At 43.3% G+C, this 19,757-nt stretch overlaps 2 protein-coding genes and 1 long non-coding RNA gene across 3 annotated transcripts in view; 2 read left to right on the top strand and 1 right to left on the bottom strand.

The window, feature by feature from the left end:
• The window catches only part of Entrep2 (endosomal transmembrane epsin interactor 2), a 406,727-nt gene that overhangs the window by 267,553 nt on the left and 119,417 nt on the right, over nucleotides 1-19,757 (top strand). The gene's annotated exons all lie outside the window — the stretch shown is intronic.
• On the bottom strand, nucleotides 15,979-17,872 carry LOC132647218 (uncharacterized). The gene is made up of 2 exons (XR_009585553.1): nucleotides 17,721-17,872; nucleotides 15,979-16,227 (listed from the first exon to the last, which is right to left on the bottom strand). It is a non-coding gene; the product is annotated as an uncharacterized LOC132647218 (long non-coding RNA).
• Nucleotides 17,885-19,391, top strand: Nsmce3 (NSE3 homolog, SMC5-SMC6 complex component). The gene has a single exon (XM_021645663.2). The coding sequence runs from the start codon at nucleotides 18,006-18,008 to the stop codon at nucleotides 18,840-18,842; it is 837 nt and encodes a 278-aa protein (XP_021501338.1). The 5' UTR covers nucleotides 17,885-18,005; the 3' UTR covers nucleotides 18,843-19,391.

Here is a 19,757-nt window from a genome sequence, read left to right as displayed (position 1 = left end):
GGCGTTATATCCTGCTGTACCTGGAACCACAGCAAGAGCCAGTGGCTGAAAGCAGCACCAGCCTGGCATTGCCTGTGCTTCTGTGGGTTTTCTTCCCTGGTCCCTGCTTCCAGTCACTCATCGGTGGGGCCTGGGAGAGGCAATGTCCAAGTGGCCTTGGGAAATGGTGAAGGCAGTTATCATCCAGCTCATGGTCTAGATGTGGCCTCTGTCTGGAACAAGCAGATGCCAAGGCAGTTCCAGAGGACACAAGCAGACAGTGCCAGCCTATGGAGTGTCTGGGCCCCAGACACTCACAAATACAACCTCTGCCACATCCTGTTACTCGAGGCATGTCACAAAATTAGTTCACATTTGGGAATGGAGAAACAGTCCCTGCTTCTTCGTTGTGAGAGCAGCCAGCTGCATTAAGCCATGTAGAGTTTGAAATATTATTGAATTAATTTTTTTATAAAAATGTACAACATATATTTTAATTGTATTTTCAGTTTGTTATCAGAAAATAGATATAAAACTAGTTTATGCATGTTAACCTTTATATACAAGTACTTTAATATAGTCAGTTATTAACTGTATCATTTCTGAACTCTCTGCCTATTCTATTTTGCTCAAAAAGCGAAATTATTTCCATTCTAAATATGCCTGGCTTTTCTTTCTTTTTTCTGATTTCACTGTCTGGTCGTCCAGCGAACTGTGGGCATGAGAGCCGTCATCTTGTTTCTCATCACAGAGGGGACATTCCTGTGACAAGTGACATGGGCTCCGTGCAGTTGTTTGGGTGACTAAGTTTTCTTTTGTTTCAAGCTTGCCGAGTTCTTGTTAACTATAACTGTAGTCTTTCTTTTGAGAAGACCATGTGAGGTGAATTCTTTATTCTGACACTATGGTAAGCTTTTGTGATTGGTTTTTGAATGTTAAGTGAATGTGTTTCTTTATTTAAACTCAGCTGGTTCATGATGACCCTCTTGATTTTTACTGTTATTGTTTAGTCAAGATTTTGATTATATATTCATGAAGGAAGTTGGCCTGTGATCGCCAGTTTTTAAAATGCCCTTGTCGTATATTTATATTGCGATATTGTCTTCATAAGAAACTCTGAGGAATTAGTCCTCATTTTCCCCCTGTTTGGGATTGATGTTATTCCTTCTATCAATGGTCAGTAGAACTCACTAGAGCAGTCTTCTGGGTCTGGATTTGTTTTTTCACTTTTTTTATTTAGTTATTCACTTAAATCCCAATCATAACCCCTTCCTGTAATGGAAGTTTTGATTTCTTTGTATATTATGTAAAAATTCTTTTGTTTTAATCCCAAGTGTGGTATTTTAGTTGGGCTATAGTTTTTCCACACCTGTTAATTGTCACATTTGTGGCGTGATCTTTGCCAGCTGGTAACAGCCTTCCACATGCCACCTAGGCCTGCTCTAAGACTCTAAGAGTATAAATATGAGGCCAAGAAAGAGATTGTGGGGTGTTCAGTGGAGTTCGGTGTTGGGGTGTGGGGTGGAGTAGTTTGGAGAGACCAGAGACAGTGTGCTGGGTTGCAGCAGGCCAGAGGAGTTTGCTGGCTCCATCAGTGGTTGACGGAGATTGGTATAGAGCCCTAAACAAACAAACAAACAAACAACCTTGACCCTAACTAGCCAGAAAAAGTAAAGGGGTCTGGGCCCCCTCTCCCCACTAGCCTTTTCTCCCTCCTACTTAAGGTTGGGGGAATGGAAGAGAGGTAGAGGTCTAAACACCCCAAATAAAGTATCTCCGAGTAGGCTCTTCAATTTAAAGGTTCTAAAACTCAGGGCAGCACTACACTTAGCACAAAGTTTTAAACCCAAGAGCACATTGGGACAGGGAAAATTCAGAGTCCTTCAGTGTGAGGGCTGCATTCTAGCTGAGTGGGCTCACCTTGAGCTAAAATGCCCGGAACTCACCACCACATAAAGCTTTGCTTAGTGCTTAGAGTTCTTGTCTTGCAAACTCAAATGATGAAATTCACAGACCACAGTGAGGCAGACCACAATGGCTTCATAGGTGGGAACCTAGTGGTTAGAGCTCCTGCATTACAGGAGCACGTCCCAGAGATGGGGGCCATCAAGTTACTGGTTTAGGTGGTTTTTGTTTTTTTTTTTTGTTTTTAATTAATTAATTACAATTTATTCACTTTGTATCCCTTTGTAGCCCTCTCCCTTATCTCCTCCCAGTCCCACCTACCCTCCCTTTTCTCCCCCATACTTCTTCCCCAGTCCACTGAAAGGGAAGGACTTCCTCCACTTCTGTCTGACCCTAGCGTATCAGGTCTCATCAGGGCTGGCTGCATTGTCGTCCTCTGTGACCTGGCAAGTCACAGTTGGGCTATAGTTTTTCCACACCTGTTAATTGTCACATTTGTGGCGTGATCTTTGCCAGCTGGTAACAGCCTTCCACATGCCACCTAGGCCTGGTCTAAGACTCTAAGAGTATAAATATGAGGCCAAGAAAGAGATTATGGGGTGTTCAGTGTGTCCCTCTGGCACACCCCAGAGGGAGGTGATCAAAGATCTGGCCACTGAATTCATGTCAGAGACAGCCCCTGATCCCCTTACTAGGGAAACCCACTTGGAAACTGAGCAGCCTACAGGATTCCTTTGAACATGGGGTCTAGGTCCTCTCCATGCATGGTCCTTGGCTGGAGTATCAGTCTCTGCAGGACCCCCTGGGCACAGGTTTTTGTTTTGTTTTGTTCTTTTTTTGTTTTTTTATCTGGTGGTCTCCTTGTCCTCTCCAGGTCTTTATATCTCCCTCTTCTTCCATAAGGTTTCCTGCACTCTGCCCAAAGTTTGTCTATGAGTCTCAGTATCTCCTTTGATACCCAGATAACCATCAGAGGACCCCTATGGAAGGCTCCTGTCCCTTGTCTTGCCCTACTTCCGATGTCTATCCTGTTTGCTCTTCTGAGTGAAGTTTCAGCCTCTTTCCTAGGGTCCTCCTTGTTTTTTAGCTTCTTCAGGACTATAGATTTTAGTGTGTTTTCTTTTTCTATATTATTTGGCCAATATCCAATTATAAGTGAGTACATACCGTATGTGTCTTTCTGCTTCTGGGTTATCTCACTCAGGATGATCTCACTGTCATCAGAACAAAATGACAGCCTACAGACTGGGAAAAGGTCTTCACCAACCCTATATCTGACAGAGGGCTAATATCCAGAATATATAAAGAATTCAAGAAGTTAAACACCAACAAACCAAGTAATCCAATTAAAAAATGTGTTACAGAGCTAAACAGAGAATTCTCTGTAGAGGAATATAGAATGACAGAGAAACACTCAAAGAAATACTCAACGTTCTTAGTCATCTGGGAAATGCAAATCAAAATGACTCCTAGATTCCACCTCATGCCCATCAGAATGGCTAAGATCAAAAACTCAAGGGATGAAGCATGCTGGAGTGGTTGTGGAGAAAGGAGAACCCTTCTCCATTGCTGATGGGAATGTAACCTTGTACAACCATGTTGGAAATCAATCAGGCATTTTCTCAGAAAGTTAGGAATATGCTTCCTCAAGATCCAGCTATACCACTCCTGGGCATATATCTGAAAGATGCTAAACCATACAACAAGAACATTTGCTCAACTATGTTCATAGCAGCGTTGGTCATAATAGCCAGAATCTGGAAACAACCTAGATGTCCCTCAACCAAAGAATGGATACAGAAATTGTGGCATATTTATACAATAGACTACTACTCAGCAATTAAAAACAAGGAAATCATGAAATTTGCAGGCAAGTGGTTTAGGTAGTTTTAAAGTAGTTCTTATGGCAGAAATGGGGAGGCATGATAGGTGAGCTGGCCAGTCTACTTGGTGAAACTATGTGGTGTCTGTTCATCTTACCACCACAGTGCCTGGATTGGACTGGTCACACCCTCACATATGATTTCTAGGCAGTTCAGTCACAGAAGAGTGGTCACAAGGGACTAAAACAGGAACCAGAGCCACAAACATGTCTTCCATTTATGGCCTCTGATGAGGAAAGAACCAGAGGCATTTCTGGCTTCGGACCAAGGGCAGGAATTGAGGACCCTGTCCCTAAACGACCAGATTCTCTCTCCTTTTCTTACCACTACATAGAAGAGATTCACACCCTATCCACAGCCCAATCTAACAAAAGGAGACTCGGGTAGAGAGGCTCTGGTCTGGCAGCGGAAATTGGGGGCTGCCTCTGCCTCCCTTGGTGTTACAAGGCCCTCCTCTTAGCCCATCTGAGGCTGCTGGAGGAGTGCTTCCCTGAACGCTATCTGTGTCCTCCTGCTCCCATCCCTGGGGTATGTCAGGATTGTCTGCATCTAGAATTTAATGATATATTTTCATCCTTATTTCCATGGCCCTCATGACAAATATTAGGATCTTTCAAAGCACGGCCAAGTCCACTCTGCCTTTTGATCAGTGTCAGGATCCCATCTACGATGGTCAGGATTTTATGGTGGTTCCACAGAAGTAATGGAGCTGAAAATGCCTGTCAAATGATATTTTTATGTCTCCTCTGCATTTAGATATAAAAGTACCTCTGCACTATCACTGATGACAGAATTTAAATATTGCATAGATATTAGACTAAGAGCAATGGGCTAGCCCATACAGCATATGTGTATATAGGCTAAACCATCTAGGTTTGTCAAGTATACTTTGATATGTAGGTCAAGGTCACATGGCGATCCATTTCCCACAGTGTGCTTTCTGTTAAGTGGCATGTAACTGCAATATAAATACACTGTTACTATTGATTATTACCCTCTTTGTCCTTCCTAGGATCCTTGTTTGCTTTGCTTCTGGTGGGAATGTGCAGGATTATTTTTAGTTTACAGAGAAAGTCTTTGTTTCCTGAGTCTGTGTGTCCAATAATCTCTTCTTCTGTACTAATGCAACAGTAGCACTCCTAGCTAGAAGATCTTGGTCTGGTCCCCTCCCTCTCCACTAACCTCATCTATATTTCCTAGTCTGTGCTGCTCTGTGATCACAGGTGAGACCCATGGCGTAAGATTATTCCCATAAACTCACTATTCTTTCTGCCTGGGGGTTTCTTTGATTTCTTCCTAGCCTTCAAATTCTGGAACTTTTCCAGGTTGTATCTAAACTTGGACTTCTCAGGTCACTTTTAATAGGAGTTCTCAATTTGGTTTTCCCCTCTGTCTCTGTTTACTCCCTAGCATAGCTTTGTTCCCCTCTGACAACCCCTCTCCCCCGCCCCAGCTCCTGTTATTTGCCCAGAGTGTCTCCTGTTCCTATATTTCTTGTCTTCATTCTTCACTTGGAATTTTCAGCTCATTAACTCTTTGTCTTGTATTATATGACACATCTTTCATTTGGTCTCCTAAAACAGTCATGTGTTTTCAGTGGGCACCATTGCTTTTTTTATAGTTCCTCTCCTAAGATTTTAAATTAGAATACCAAGCACTCTCCTGTCCTGGTAGCATTTTGTCACACTCTAATAATAACTCCTTATGTGTTCTCATTATGTCTTTATGTTATAAACTCTATTTCTGTTTCTCCATTAGTTCTGCTCCACTGTGGCCATCTGTTCTAGAACTTGACTGCCCCCTTCTTCAAACCACTGTATTTCTAGGTGGCACGCAAGCCTGGTTTCTCTGATCCTTGTCGTGGCTACAGATCTTCCCTATTGCTGGTTTGGGCTCAGCTCAGACTTTGCTAGTTACAACCCACAGAGGGCCACATGGATTCCCAGGAATAAACAGAGGCATGCACAGATAGCTTTCTATTACCGTGGTGTTGTTGCAAGTTAGCAAGCAAACCTCCATCTCCTTCTTCCTTTCCCTCTTCCCCTTCTTCCCCCCTTCCTCCCTCTGTGTGTATGTGTGTGTGTGTGTGTGTGTGTGTGTGTGTGTGTGTGTGCATGCATGCACATGCTAGAATTTAAACTTACGACCGCAGACATGCAAGGCAGTCTACCAAATTGTCTCTTTCGGTATAGCTGGGGTTGGGTGGGGTGAGAGTGTTTCTCATTGGAGTCCTCTTCAGGCCTCACTTACAACTTGCCTTTCAAAGAGGATGGCTGTGCTCCTCTGGAACTGACACCTTAGTTTCCTTGCACAGTGCTTGCATAGTATTTTGATGCTCAGGAAACCCTGATCAGCTAATTAACTACACTCTGTCCTGATGTGGCTGCTCCCCATCCTGGACTCTAGCACAGACATGGTGTCTCTCCAGATCATGTGACCTGCAGGTTGCCACTGAATTTGGAGCCCTGGGATTTGCTGTCAATACGAGGATGTGCTTCCACTACAGACTGTGAGGACCAACAGCAGGCCACCCTCTGGGCAAATATATACTTCAGGTATCATCAGTGCCCACGGGAGACCAGGGAATGTGTGCTTAGCTGGTTAGGAACTTTCTATGCTTTCCTGTGGCCCACACATTACAATATAGGAGTCAGAAAACAAGGGCAAACTTGGAGGTTCTGCATGAGTCTAGGCATCAGAGACATTCATACTTCTAAAGACTTTCAGACATCTCCTAAACAAACAGAGACCAAGGTTGTACTACACAGTGAAGCCTCAGAAGGCTGGGGTCAGCTCCAGGTGAGGTCACAGTAAATGTCTCTGTGTCATCCCTCTAGGTGAGTGTAGAAGTATGGACTCCAGATAAGGAGGTGCTGGCTCCAAGGACAACTCCCAAGGCCTAGTGTCAGCTGGGGGCCTCTCCTTGGTGGGTGCTCTCAAGGAACCACTGCCGGGCCCCAGACTTTACTCATGCTAAGATTATGACCAGAAAATATAAAGACACAGGGAGATTTTGAAACAAATCCTGTCTTGCCTACAGATACTGGATACCTGCTCAAGCCATGGGAGTTTCCCCTTTGCCCAAGTCCCCATGTAACAAACAGCTAGATGTCCTTTTGCCATTGAGAGGGAAGCTGACTATCATTGATTGTGCACAAAGATCTGAACTTCAGCAGTATTTCAGTTTTGGCCTTCAGCTGTGCCCAGAGCTGAGACAGGCAGACCAGTTGGCACATGGGTATTAACAGGTGGAGTCTGTGTGTAGCTGGGTGCCCAGACCTCCGGCTGATCTATAGTCTGTCAGTGTTTGTTGGGAAGCTTTACAGTTGCTCTCAGCAGCAAGGGAAATACAACATAACTTAACAAAGCTATGCCAAAAACAAGTTAGAGAGAGGATGCTATGGAGCCCCACCAAAGTCAAGGGCTTGCATTCTTTCTGGTTCTCCACCCTGCCACTGTTAATGTGCTTTTGATATGTTAGCTTAACTCTTCCTAGTCACAAGGTAATTGCCACTACTTAGGAAAACACATGCAGATGGAAATGGCCAGTATGAAAGAACAGTTTTCTTTCTTCTTCTTTTCTTTTTGCCTATAAACCTCTTTTTAAGAGCAAATAAATAGCTCTCAGATGTTGCCCCAAAATATCCCTCCCAATCATTGGCTTGAATGGGGTCACATTCCTCAACCGCTCGATTGGTATTTAACATCCACGTAATGAGCTGCATAATTTGTTTATAAATTTAGAAATATCATCATTGAGTAAAGTTCATCATGTGAGAATGTGGATGGCTGTTAATATTAAGTGTGGGCGAGTCATGCTGAATTCTGTAAGGTGCATCTAATAATCGCACTTAGACTCGAAGGATTAGCATAACAGATGTAGCCACATTAATTAATTAGTATGTGAATTTTCCCAGTACACAGCTCCTAAATGTCCAGAATAATAACCACATTGAATCAGGTAATTTGCTTAGAGGTAAATGTGCTAGGGGGAAAGATGCATGGACAAGTGTGGATGCTCAGATAATTATAAACAATCAAGCCATTTGAGAAAATTTCATTGACATGTGGTTAGTGATTGGTTGGATCCAAGGTAGCAGTTAATTAGTTGCTGTTTGTTTTTCCCATACCACTTCATTCAAGCTTGTGGGATTGATCTCAAAATAATAATAATAATACAGGAAGAAAGAAAGAAGGAAAATGTAAGAGTCTTGGTGTATGCAGCCAAATTAGCGGATGGTGCTGCCAGCTTCAGGGGGCAGGAAAGCTCTAGATGCTGCTCTTTTTGTGCATTTATGGTCATCCTTCCCAGGCAGGGTGGTTCCCTGACTGATGAGCAGGGCTGAAGCCAGGCCAGCTGCAACAGAGCCAGGGGGTAGGCTTGTGTGAGTCACACACACACACACACACACACACACAGTCTCTCCTCTCACTTTCTCAGCTCATATGTGTTTGTCCTTTGCCATATTTATATTATTCCTGGTGTTACAGGATCTCTCGTGTCTTTTCCATTTTTCTGCCTCTTTCTTACTCAAACTTTCTTTGTACCTTGCTTTGTCTTGCTGGGATAAAATTTATTCCTTAGAATGGCTTGCTTGCTTGCTTTTTCTTTCTCTTTCTTTCTTTCTTTCTTTCTTTCTTCCTTCCTTCCTTCCTTCCTTCCTTCCTTTCTTCTTTTTTCTTTTTTTTCTCAAGGTTTTTGACATCTTCATATACCAGTCAAAGTATCTTTTGTAGGAAGAGGAAGGAGAAATTCAAGAGAGGATATTGGAGGAGCAAACATGATCAGAGAACAACTAACTGATAGGTATAGGAAAATGTTGAAAACAAAACTTGTCTTGTACTAGTTAAAAATAAAAATCATGTCATGCGAGCACAGTAGCAGCTAGGGAGATATTAAAGTTTCCTTTAATGATGGGTGTCTAGTGAATTGCCCACTAGTTTGTAACTGATGAGTTGGTCAGCTTTGCTCCTCAGGCTGCTAGCCAGCCTGTGGTTTACACATTTGCAGGGAATCGGAGCCAGGACTTTTAATTCTGTGGTAGAAGTGACCCTTCTGTCAGGGGTATTTGGTATCATATATACACACACCCCAGGGTTTGCACTGTGAAGTGTAAGCACATCAAAATAAAGATGAGGAATCTGGGCACCAACTTTACTGGTTTGAGCAGTTGTCATCCTAAGAAAAGTAGGGATTTTACACATTTCTGTAAGACCTTTATGTTTTGTCCCTTGGAACATGAGGCATTCCGGAGGAGAGCCTGGGTTGCTCAGGTTCCTAGCACAGTGCTCCTGGAGCTAGTGGCTGCCAGTGAAGCTGCATTGGATGAGTGTATAGTTTACAGATAGTCTCAGGGAAACTGTTATATTTGTTTGTCTACACTAAGCGAAAGAGTAATCATTGTTGTTACTATTATAGTTTTATAGAAAGTACATTGTGAACTGCCAAATGGGCAGCGTCCAGACAGAGACCTGGTCAGTGAGCAAAGTGGACAGGCTTCTCCACCACCATTCTTTTGTTTCCAGTCTCTCATTTAAGGGTCACTGTTTTCCTTACATATAGGGCTTCATTGTTCTCAGTGGGCGTACTTAGAAATGATGGGCACTAAGATCCATTTAAGCAGAAGAACACGGTTAGAGATGGAGTGTTAGCTCACTTTCTGTTATGTTACCTCTGATTAAAAGAAAACCCAAACAGAGGAAGGGTGGTTTCTCGTGGTTCATGGTTTCAGGGTTTTAGTTTGTAGTTGCTTGGCCCTATTGCCTTTGGGCCTGTGGCAAGACAATACATCCCAGGGGAGTCCACAGCAGAAGAAACTGTTCTTCTCATGGTCATCAAGAAACAGAGGAACAGGAGTGGCCAAGATCCCAACATCCCCTTCAATGGCAACACCCTCACCCCACCACACCCCAACCCTGTAAACTTAACTTCTCTCAACTATGCCCCGTCTGAAAGGCCCTACCACCTTTCAATTATACAGTGATCTGGAAAACAAGTCTTTAACAAACTCAGGTCTTTGGGGGACATTCAAGAGTGAAACTATCACAGATGGTATTGGAGTATGTGAAACATATGAAGATTTGGGCCAGATGAGCAGCAGATGTGTATATAATTCTGTGTGACTTGCTTGATCCATTCTACTTGAGCAGCTGTTTTGTTTTGTTCTGTTTTTTAAATACAGTAGAGGTTTCTTCAGTGGCGTTTGTGGAATTCAAAACTGTGCCTATAAAAAACAGGGAAGGGATTTAGTTTTAAATTATGTGTCATAAGCATATCTTCCACAGATGTTCACTTATTTAAAAATTTTCAGATTATTCTGTATTGGGTTACATTTACTGGGCTATTGAGGTAGAAGCTTGATCTCTGTAGGTCATAGGCAATATTGGCTCATAGTGAAAGCAGCAAGCTGCTCACATAAATTTCAGTGAGAATGGAGGATGGAGTAAGAGGAAGATTAAGGAGCCAAGACTGAGAAAGATGAATGAGAAAGCTTATGGCCAGCTATGAGATAACCAAACTGACAAGGCCAGAGGTAGCCCAGAAGCCAGTTATGGCAGGCTCTCACTAGCTTCCCCCAAAGTCCTACACTCCCCACCTCTTTTTATTAGGAGCCTACACACAAGATTCATGCTTCCAAAGCAGCTACTTGTGATAGTCTAGATTGTAAGAAAGAACGACTTTATTTACATGTTTGTTTATTTAATTACTCAATTATTTTACAGTCTGATCCCAGCCTCCACCTCCCTCTCTTCCCAGTCCCACCCTCATGGCCCATCCCCTTAACTTATTCACCCTGTCCCTTCTCAGAGAAGTAGGGCCAACCTACTCTGGCCCCTCAAGTCACAGCAGGACTAAGCACATCCTCTCCCACTGAGGCCAGACAAGGGCAGCCCAGCTAGGGGGAAGGGACCCAGATGTAGGCAACAGAGTCAAAGACAGCCCCTACTCAAATTGTGAGGGGACCCACATGATGACCATGCTGACATCTGCTACATATGGTGTCTAGGTCCAGTCCATGCAAGCTCACTGGTTGGTGGTTCAGTCTCGGTGAGCCCACGGGCCCAGGTTAGTTTACCCTGTAGGTCTTCTTGTGGTGCCCTTGACCCCTCTGGCTCCCTAAAACCTTCTTCCCACTCTTCCAGAAACCTCCCTGAGTTCAGTCTATTGTCTGGCTGCATCGGTTTCCCTCGGTTGTCGGATGGGGCCTCTCAGAAGGCAGTTATGCTAGGCTCCCATGTGCAAGCATAGCAGAGTATCCTTAAGAGCGTCAGGAGTTGGCTCTCTCTCATGGAGCGGATTTCAAGTTGGGCCAATCACTGGTTTTTCATTTTCTCAATCTCCACTCTCTCCTCATTCCTACATTTCCTATAGGCAGGACAAACTTTGGATCGAAGGTTTTATGGGCACTTTGGTGTCCTCCTCCATCCACTCAAAGTCCCACCTGACAACAGGAGGCAAAAACTTCAGGCTCCATATACTGCACTGCTAGGAATCTCAGCCAGGGTCACCCCATAGATTCCTGGGGGCCTCCCCTGTCTCAGAGATGCTCCCCCATCAATTTCCAATCTCTCTTCTAGTCTTTTTCTCCCTTTCCCCCTCCCCCATCCTCTCCATGGGAACACCCTTCACAATAGGCACAAATAATATAAGATATTTTGGTGTAATTCTAACCAAGTAAGTGAAAAGACCTGTATGACAAGAACTTCAAATCTTTGAAGAAAGAAAAAAAAAAGATTTTAGAAAATGGAAAGATCTCCCATGCTCATGGATTGGTAGGATTAACATAGTAAAAATGGCCATCTTACAAAAAACAATCTACAGATTCAATGCAATTCCCATCAAAATTCCAACACAATTCTTTAGAGACCTTGAAAGAGCTACTATCAGTTTCATATGGAAAAAATAAAAGACCCAGGATAGCTAAAGAAATTTTCTACAATAAAAGAACTTCTGGAGGTATCACCATTCCTTATTTCAAGCTGTACTTCAGAACAATAGTAATAAAAAACACATAGTATTGGCATAAAAACAGAGAGGTTGATCAATGGAATCGATTCAAAGACCCAGAAATAAACCCACACACCTACAGACAATGAAAAAGCATCTTCAACAAACGGTGCTGGTCTAACTGGAAGTCCATGTGTAGAAAAATGCAAATAGATCCATACTTATCACTCTGCACAAAACTCAAGTCCAAGTGGATCAAAGACCTCAACATAAACCAAATACACTACGTCTAATAAAAAAGAAAACAAGGAATGGCCTTGAACTCGTTGAAGTTTGGTCATATATATGAGGAACAATGTGATGTTTAGATTATTTAATTTTTTTAATATTTTCTTTATTTTTTTCTGCTGACTTTTATTTTCCATCCCCATGTGTATGGCTTTTCCAGAAACTGTCTGTATTGTTAGCCTTGTGAGTTCTTCTTGGTGTCCTTGCTTTGTGACTATAGTTCAACTGCAGGCCAAGGCATAGTCTAAAAGAACAAGGGCCTGTTTCTTGCATGGCAGGGTCTGTGGAGAAATGCTTTAGGTTAAAGAACATGGATGATCTGGAGTAGCAGATGGGTTAAAACAGGGCTACACATCATACAATATAACAGTTCAGTCAAACATGAACCTCCAATATGATGATGATCCTCTAAGATTACATTGCCTAGTTCCTTCATGGCCATCTTAATTTGTGTAAATACACTCTATGTTTACCCAATGACAGAGTCACCTAGGAATATTTTGTCATTAAGTGCCATTAAGTGTGCTCCAAGCTGTCTAAAACTCTGGGGGTAAATGGTCAGAAAGCACATACCCACATTTATATGCAAAACTGTGGCCTTCACTGCTTGACTCCTCCTGCCTGTAGCCCCAACAAGTAAAATAATAAGCAAATTCCCAGCCACAACATGCTGTGTCAGGTTGTTTTCAGTTATCTTCTCGCGGTCGTTAGAGGAGATGTTTGCCTTCTTCATCCGCATTCCTGTGTACCAGAGTCTCTTCCCCCTGCATCCTCTTTTCCCTGAGTATGTGGTTTGCCTGCAGACTTAGCTAACACTTATTCAGTTTCAAATGCTGGAAAGCAGCTCAAAGCAGTTCAGGTGAAAGATGCCCCAGTGTCCACATATCTGTGGGACTCTAACCTTGAACCCAGGACACAGAGTTTTGGGTGGCAGGATTTGAACTATTTCTACATCTCTCAGGTGTCTTTTGAGTTGGCATCACCATGAGAGAGGTGTTTTTTTGTTGCTGTTGTTGTTTTTATGTGTGTGGGTTTGTTTTTGCAAACCACATTAATAACGGCTAGGTGTGTGTTACCCTCCAGCTTGTTAACGCAGGAAAGAGGACCTATGGTGTGCTGGTTGGATGGAGTAATTACCAATTACCGTGCTTGGCACAAATCATGTTCACCAACAAGGGAAGAAAGAGTAGGATCAAGGTCTCCCAGAGGTGGAAGAGGCAATTTCTAAAGGGAAAAAAATGCAGTGGGAGGAAGTAGCTAAGCAAACAAATCAAGTCTTATTCCTGTTTGAGACCTTGTATGATCATAATTCAATACACCTTAATGGCTTGTGCGAGGCTCTTGTTAACTGTGCAGTGTTTGTTTCTTGAAAAGAGGGCTTAATAGGAGGTTCTGTGCCAAGTGGCGGCTGGACGAGGGAGGCACTGTCTCACTAGCCCACCCCTTTCCCCAGCCAAGGGAAGCTCTGCTAGGCTTGATCAACTTTTACAAGGGACAAAATGTTCTATGAATCCTACCATGTGGTCCAACCTGGAGGACCTTTGTTAGGGATGGGTAGACACTGTTTTTATGAGTAAACAGTGAGTGGACTTGAAGAACTTTACCGAATCCTTTAAAGCATCTTGGTTGCCATTGTGGTTATCTAGCACCAACAACAGTATTTGTGCCTCAACTCCTTTGCGTGCCTGCTGCACACCGTCCCATTTTCTTCTCCCGGAAAAGGCAGGGAAGCTGCTCGTGCATGCTAGCTGCATGCTTTGATCATCCCTTTTCTTCCCAAAAGGTCCTCACCTGCTTTTAGCACTGTGTTGCTGTCAGAGGTTTTAAAATCTTTTTCTGATTCTACAAGAAATATCAGTGAATGAAGAGGAGCCGTTAGTAGATAATAAAGATGATTAGAGCTTGTTGGCAGGCATTTGCTGCCAAGGAGATGGAAGAAAGCATTTAATTACTTAGAGACATTTAAAGAGCTCTGTGTAGCCTTGCCCAGTGCCTTTGAAATCTTAGCTAGTGTGGGGTTTGTCTCAAAGAATTTTTATTTTTCCTCCTTTTGGGGTCTGATGATAAATGCAAAAAGGTCATCAACACAAAGCATTTGAAAATTTTCTTTTCTGTTTTAATCATTTATCTCTGTGACTTCGAAGCTTCCACAGAAAGCTGCACTTGCCATATTCTAATCACATGGGATTTACTAAAAATTTGAACCACATAATGGGCAGAGTATTATGTCACTGCTGAGTGAGGGTTCACCAAGGAGATAATTTTCATTTATCTTCTAAACAAACAAAAAAATCAACCTTTTTCTTTTTCAAAGCATACATCATTAATGGCACAGTGATGTCTATATATTTCCTCTGACCCTTTCTTGATGTTTATAGGTGCACGTGCTCCACTGAGATGAACGCCTTTCTAGTGCGGGATAGCAGAATATTCCACCCTGAATATGCCACGCTGGCATACGGAGCATAAGGATTACTTTTGAGCTAAAGCACTTGAAAAACAGCAGATGCGAGAAGGGCAGCTTTAGCTCCTCTCTTTCTGAAAACAGGAGATAAAAACTTCCAAGAACAAGGTGCCTGCCCATAGCCAGAGAAAAGAAACACAATTGTCCCCTCGCCAAGAGATCTCTGCTCAGCTTCCTTTGATAATTATCCTCACTTAGCCTTCCCACAGAATTTACAGTTCCCCAATTACTTCACTTTGTTCAGATACAAAAGCATCTGGGTCTTGCCACGTCTTTGAAGCGTTGTTTCTTTATAAAAGCAACTGTGGCCCATAACACTTGGACTAAAAGGTGTATGTTTTTATCCAATTAATCTGTCTCATGGGCTGTGGGTTTAGCTCAGTGGCAGAACTTTTGCCTAGTGTATGTGAGGCTCTGGATTTGATCCCCAGGATTGCAAAAATCAAATTAAATTTAAAAATCTGTCTCGTGGATTTAATTCTGCAGCCTAGCCAGTACCCTAAGAGAGAAAGGCTTTACCTCCTTTACACACAAACAACTTTGTATCATCCTCAAATTCTTTCATTAACACAACCCCTCTGGGAAGCAAACAAACAAACAAACAAACAAAAATTACGTAAGAATAATCAAGCACCGTGCCACCTGCGCTAGGTTCTTAGCAAACAGATCTCAGTCAGTTCCTTGAATCCAGGATTAATGGTTGCAGATTGTTGGTCTAGAAGCTGAAATTTGGAGTGTCCTTATGTTTTTCAGAATTGTAGTCTAGATTCCCTGATGCCAAAGCTTTACTTCTTCAAGGTCCCCATGTCTTTGTTCTCCCCAGCTGAAAATAATAAACTAAGATTCCTCACAGGGTTGTTGTGGGGCTAAAGAAGCAGGATTTACAGTTTGCCTTTGTGAAGGCATTGTCTGCTGCCATTTGCCACTGTCATCATTATGACTGTCACAGTTTTTTTTTTTTTCCAAACACCTACTGTATTTAATGTTCTTAGATGCCTGTACCTCCCTTCCAACCTCCCCTACCTTAGGGAGGAGCTGAGTAGGGAAAGGGGCTGTAGACCTCTTTTAGCTATTTCCTGCTGATTAGGGTCATTGGGTTCTTTGGGGATATGACAGTCTCCATCATCAGGATACCAGCAGTCCAGCAAAGCAGGAAACCACAGCAGCAGCACTGTCACAGTTTTTAACCACACCTCCACGGCTTCCATTGTCTTTGCAAGTGGAACTCGGGGTTAGGGTGACGTCCTCATTGCAATTTCTAACCTCCATTTTAATAACATCGTTTTATGCCTGTGATTTCTCACCTGCACCCTGGACTGCATGGAGAAAGCTGTTTCGAGACTTTAAGCTGGTATCTTTCTTCATGTGTTTTAAGTCACGATCATCTGCTGCCTGTGTGGGGTGCTGCTGAAAGATGCTGTGGTTTCTAGCCTTGGGTGCTAGCCTGGCTGCTGGAGCTGCTTGGTGCTTTGTGAAGAAATTAACAGAGAAAACACTGAAAACCAGCCTGATTGCTGACAACAGCTCTCATCTTATTTTTTATTTCTCTCTTATCTCTTGGCTGCTAAAACTATTTGGCTCGAGGCACAACTGATCCTTCTGGAGGGACCTTTTTGCAGAATTTTTAGGAGGCTTCTATGAACTTAAATACAGATTTCAATTTGCAGGGAAACTGAAGTAGATGAATGGCTGCTCCCTGTGAAACTTAGAGTGTCATGATGCTGTGTTTTCTTTAGTTGATCTTGGTCCATTTTGTGTTGCTGTAAAATAATACCACAGAGTGAGTAAATTAGAAATAGCGGAGCCATATTTCACTCATTGTCCTGAAGGTTGGGACATCTAAGGGCTGGTTGCCAAATCTGTTGGAGGTCACTATATCATGAGAGTACAATGGCAAAATAGACTTACTTAATCCATTACAGAGAACATGCCATTCATTCACTCATGAGGACTCAGCCCTTCCCAATACTGGTACATTGGCTATTACATTTCCAACGTGAGCTTTAAAGGGCACATTCAAACGATAGCAGCCCCTGTAATGGAGCCCCTGTAATGTAATGTCTGATGATGTTTGCTAGACCTTATGTGGAAGAGAAACTTACTGCTTGTAGCTCACTGGATTTTAGGATACTTGCATCCCAACAGGGAATGGGATATTATATTAGCATTGCAGGTCCCATTATCAGACTGCATTTTCATATTGAATTATAAACAAAAATTTTATGCTGCTTATATTTAATGAAATTTTAATAAGGCCATGTTTTGATGTTATTATTCAAATAATGTGATCTGAATTGCTTTCCTTTGAATATATTTGCATTAAGGAGGAAATCAATTTGAGTTCATTCTTTGAACAGTTTACCTATTTTCTTGGTAACTTTAAAACGACAGAGGAAAAAATCAGTTTCTTTGTCAGTAAATGGAAAAGAAACACATTTACTGAGATCTGCAGCAGTAATAGAAACAGACTGATGGTTTGAGTTAATGAAATGACTCATTTCGTCTATTAGAGTTGCACAATTTAAACCATCTACAAATGGCACACATCACAAATTGGAAGGGATGATAGCTCTTCTCTTTCTTATTGAGATTTTAAACCTTGTATATTAAGAAAGAAATGATTCACATTATTGCTACTCCCAGTCATTGGTAACCTAAATTAAATGGCAGCCTCTTGAGAGAGCAAGTGGCTCAGGAGATAGCGTTCCTCTAACATGTTTCTGCTAAAATTGTGGGTGAGTCCAAGGCAGTTTTCTCAAACATGTCTTCCAAAAGGTCAGCTTACATTACCAAGCTAAAACACGTTATTGGCAATGCTTATGTGGTTTCTCATGGTCGTCTAGCTGAAACTTTATGAATGTGTGAGTCTGCAAAGAGCAAAGAGCGGGAGAAATACTGCTTTTGAGAATAACTTACCTTACAGACTCCAAGCAATTGCACAGAAACCAACTGGCTAAGAAGGTATGAATTCTGCCATCTGCCAAGGAAAGGTGCCTAAACGGGGTTCCCCCCCGGGTCTTTCATGTGCGCGTTTGGTGCGCAAAAAAAGCTTTTTCTTCACTTCCCAGGTCTTCTCTTCCTCCTTATTATTTTCCCACCCCGCACACATTTATCTTTTGTGTTTATATACACAAACTTTCTTGTTTAAAAACTCAGCAAAAACTTTAAGCCGTATCTAAACAAGTGTGTGCCCTAGGATTCAGCCGTACACTTTCCGAGAAGTTTTCGTTCTTGTTTTCTGTTTTCTACTTACATGATTTCACAAACGCCACTCTAGTCTCATTAAAACTGGGGCTTGTAGCCCAGAAAAGCCAGCCACCGCCAGGGCCTTCCGCATGCGCAGTAGCCGTGCGGATGCCCCGCCCCTGCAGGAAGACCCTAGTCGTTCCGCTTCGCCTCCGGGACGCAGCCCTACGGCGACGTGACGTCACTTGCGCGCCGCCGCTCCTCCCAGAGCTTTTCCGGCGTGGTGGGCGCAGGCTCCTGGCCGTTATCGAGAGTGCCCACCTGCCCGTCCTCCTGCCCGCCACCCGGTGCCATGCTGCAGAAGCCGAGAGGCCGCGGCCGGCCCAGCTCTCAGAGCGAGCGGGAGCGGGATGAGGGAGGCGCCGGCGAGGAAGCGCCCAGCACGTCCCGCGGCGCGGTCGGCACCTCTCAGGGCTCCCGCGCCTCCCTGTCGGCCCCTTCCATGGGACAGCGCACTCAGAAGCAGCTGGAGCTGAAGGTGGCCGAGCTGGTGCAGTTCCTTCTGATCAAGGACCAGAAGAAGATCCCGATCAAGCGCACCGACATCCTGAAGCACGTGGTAGGGGACTACCGGGACGTGTACCCCAACCTGCTGAGGCTGGCGGCTGAGCGCCTGCAGTATGTGTTCGGGTACAAACTGGTGGAGCTGGAGCCCAAGAGCCACACCTACATCCTTATCAACATGCTGGAGCCGGTGGAGGAGGATGCTGAGGTGAGAGGCGATCAGGGTACACCCACCACGGGCCTGCTTATGATAGTCCTGGGGCTCATCTTCATGAAAGGCAACACCATCACCGAGACCGAGGTCTGGGATTTCCTGCGGCGCCTCGGGGTGTACCCCACTAAGAAGCATTTAGTTTTTGGCGACCCAAAGAAACTTATTACTGAAGACTTTGTACGGCAGCGCTACCTGGAGTACCGGAGGATTCCCCACACCGATCCTGTCGACTACGAATTACAGTGGGGCCCGCGAACCAACCTGGAGACCAGCAAGATGAAAGTTCTTAAGTTTGTGGCCAAAGTCCATAATCAGGACCCCAAAGACTGGCCTGCACAATACTGCGAGGCTTTGGCGGATGAAGAGAATAGGGCCAGACCTGCACCTAGTGCCCCAGCCCCATCCTCTTGACTATTGAGATGCGCTCTGAGGGACTCCCGGGATCCAGGATAAAAGAACAGAGAAAGGGAGTCGAGGAAATTTGATTCTGCTAGGCGCAAATGTCTTGGAGCGATAGGATGCATTGCAGGGTTTTGTTTTGTTTTATTATGGTTTGTGGCTTTAATTTTTTCATTGCTAAAGCTGTGGAAGAAAAATTTCATTTTATTGTCTGTTGTTTAAAAGCGTTTTCTAGCTTTCTAAACTTACCTGGAAGACTGTAGCATGATGTCAAACATATTTAAGAAGGAACCCACATAGGTAAATTGCTTTGATGTTCTAGAAGATAAGCAAGATAGCTATTAATGATCAGTTCATGGAGGAAAATAAGGCTTTTAAAATTTATAAAATTGTTTTATCCTCATGTCAGCACAACTCTAAAATTCATATTTTGTACGGGTATGAACACTGTGGTTCCAAGAAATCTATATGACATGTTTATATTCATAATTATTACTCTTATACTATGAGTTCCACTTAAGGTTTTTTCCTATTTATAATAAATACTGTACTTTTGAGTCAGTTCATTATTTTTGTTGTTTCCCTGTTAGAAACTGTGGCTCTTGAGGAAATGTCATGATTCCATACGTTTTTGCCATGATCCCAGCTGAGGTCAGTGGTGTTGCAGATGGGTGTGAGTGTATATTGGAAAGTTTGTAAAGTCATTTTATAAATGAGTGTGGTAGTGGTTAACCAGGCCTGATTGGGAATCACACCGCCCAAGTGCAGATCCTACTCCACCATAAGAATGGAGCATGTATACCTATGGAATGGGCCAAATGCCTTATTGAGTGTGCCATTGTGGTGAATGGATAGGGAACTTAATGTAAAGTTCAGCAAAGGTCCTGGTGTGAAAACTTAGTCACTTTATCCCTTACTTTTACTCTA

Source organism: Meriones unguiculatus, chromosome 14 (genome assembly GCF_030254825.1).
Source record: "Meriones unguiculatus strain TT.TT164.6M chromosome 14, Bangor_MerUng_6.1, whole genome shotgun sequence".
Classification (NCBI taxonomy): domain Eukaryota; kingdom Metazoa; phylum Chordata; class Mammalia; order Rodentia; family Muridae; genus Meriones; species Meriones unguiculatus.
Note: the sequence above shows the minus strand (reverse complement) of the source record. Positions and strands in the feature narration are given on the sequence as shown.

Excerpts from the sequence above, each read along its gene's own strand:
- Nsmce3 (XM_021645663.2), top strand. The coding sequence starts at position 18,006 with ATGCTGCAGAAGCCGAGAGGCCGCGGCCGGCCCAGCTCTCAGAGCGAG.